Source organism: Symphalangus syndactylus, chromosome Y (assembly GCF_028878055.3).
Source record: "Symphalangus syndactylus isolate Jambi chromosome Y, NHGRI_mSymSyn1-v2.1_pri, whole genome shotgun sequence".
In the NCBI taxonomy this organism is placed as follows: domain Eukaryota; kingdom Metazoa; phylum Chordata; class Mammalia; order Primates; family Hylobatidae; genus Symphalangus; species Symphalangus syndactylus.
This window is the reverse complement of record NC_072448.2, coordinates 29,215,455-29,217,327: the sequence shown is the minus strand read 5'-3', so window position 1 is coordinate 29,217,327 and position 1,873 is coordinate 29,215,455. Positions and strand designations below refer to the sequence as shown.

The window sequence follows — 1,873 nt, the reverse complement described above, 5'->3', positions numbered from 1 at the left end:
AAACCTTTAGCCAAGGCCACTATGCAACAATCTGCTGTCTTCATCCAGGTTAGGGCAGCTTGACCTTTGAAGACGCTAAGATCGTGGTTAAATCCAGGGTAGACTGACATGCAGAAGCTCCAGCCAACGCAGTCCTGTCACTGGAAGACGAATGCAGTACCTATGCCTGCACCAACAGAGCCCTCCCTCTGGCCGTGGGCCTAGAACATGATTTTTTGGTAGCTGCTGTTGGGGAAGAGGCCCTTGGGCTTTAACCTGCGGACAGCCTCCCTTAAATCCTTGGGCTGCAGTGGGGGCGTTTCTCCCCACATCTCACACACGTCCAGGGCCTCTTCCAGCACCTCTCCGACGAAGACCTTGGCTATTCCAGCCATGGCAATGGCCACGTTCTCAGGCACCGATCTGCCAGTGATAGACTGCATCAGACCTGCAATGCGTGCTTTTGGGAAAGCTGACCGGCGAAACACTTCGTAGCGGGCCAGCTGCTCCTCAGACGTGGCAGACAGCAGGGTTGCCATCCTCTGAGCCTCCTCCGCATCCACGGCGGGCTTCCTGTCCTTCTTTCCTTTGGTGTCTCTTTTCCGTCTTTTGGCTGCAGGAGGAGCTGAGGCTGAGCCTTCATTGTCACCTTCTGTGAGGTCCATGACATCCTGACGGCTGAGCTCACCTTGCTGACCTCTGGGTTCTTCCAAGTGCCCATCTAGTTCCGCAGGGTGCCCATCCTTGTTGCTGCCCGTCAGACCTTGGGGCATGGCGAACATCTCAGCAGACACGCCTGTTTGCCTGCCTGTCTCCATGGGTGAGATTCAGCTCTGCTCCGTGACAGCAGCTGCAGCGGCAGAAGTTCCAGCTGGGGTGGTTTGATTATGGATCCCAAATGAGATTTTGAGAACCTTTCAAAGATTTTGGCTGCTATGTTTCCGGCGAGCCGTAGTTTACGCACAACTGGGCACAGCTCCCTGCCTCCCCTTCCCCCACGCAAACACACACACTGGGTTTTCCCACTTCCACAACGTGGAGAAACTTGTGGATGGAGAGTAGATTAGTTTTAGATCAACGCAGAATATATTCTCACAAATTTTGGGTATTGCAAACAAACCCCAGCTCACAGGTCAGAAGTTCTCCTAGGAAAAGTGACTGCCTCGTGCTCAGAGTGACCTCCACACGAGGGACCTCCAGGATGGGTCTGTCTGTGTGGCCGTTGCCTTCACCTGAGGAGGGTCTGGCTTCGACCTGATTCGAGTTCGTGGCAGGATTCAATGCCTCAGGGTTGTGAAACCCAGGCCCACTTGTTTGTTCTGCCAGCTGCCGGGAGGACGCTCTGAGCTCCAACAGGTGTTGCCCAGGTCTGGGCTGTGCAGCTCCCTGGGTCTGCACAGCCAGTGCTGAGGAATCACCCACAGGGGAATGGAATCTCAGGGAGGTTCAGTCCCTTATAGACAACTCAGATGATTGAAGTTGACCCAGCCCATAACAGCCATCGTTTCTGGGTATTCCTAATCTACTCAGGGGTTTGGGCGGGCTCCTCAATTCAAGGTTCCGCCCACACCCAAGGGAGGGTCAGGGGCAGGGCTAGGCTCTCGGGGTGGGGGGACGGAAAATGCAGCGGGCATTTCAGAATTCTGTCTTCCTCACTGAATCGCCAATTTCACATTTCACAACAGTGAAGAAAACATTGACAGTAAAAATGAGACATCTTATGAAGTTGCACGTTAGAAATCTTAAACGTCAGAGAAAACAATCTGTGACTCACAGGGAAACAAGTGGTTTATCTGATACTCCGAAAATAGACTGGGCTGGGTGACGGGAATATGAAAATATTATTTCAATTTTATCGTATTGTATTGTATTGTATTGCATTTTATTTATTTAT

At 52.2% G+C, this 1,873-nt stretch overlaps 1 protein-coding gene across 1 annotated transcript; it reads right to left on the bottom strand.

Annotated features, from left to right (window-relative positions):
* Positions 1-200: 200 nt before the first annotated feature.
* Positions 201-797, bottom strand: LOC129476786 (TATA-box binding protein associated factor 11 like protein 2-like). The gene has a single exon (XM_055269665.1). The coding sequence runs from the start codon at positions 795-797 to the stop codon at positions 201-203; it is 597 nt and encodes a 198-aa protein (XP_055125640.1).
* Positions 798-1,873: the final 1,076 nt, after the last annotated feature.

Bases quoted from the DNA above. Each gene is read 5' to 3' on its own strand.
- LOC129476786 (XM_055269665.1), bottom strand. From the start codon at position 797: ATGGAGACAGGCAGGCAAACAGGCGTGTCTGCTGAGATGTTCGCCATG.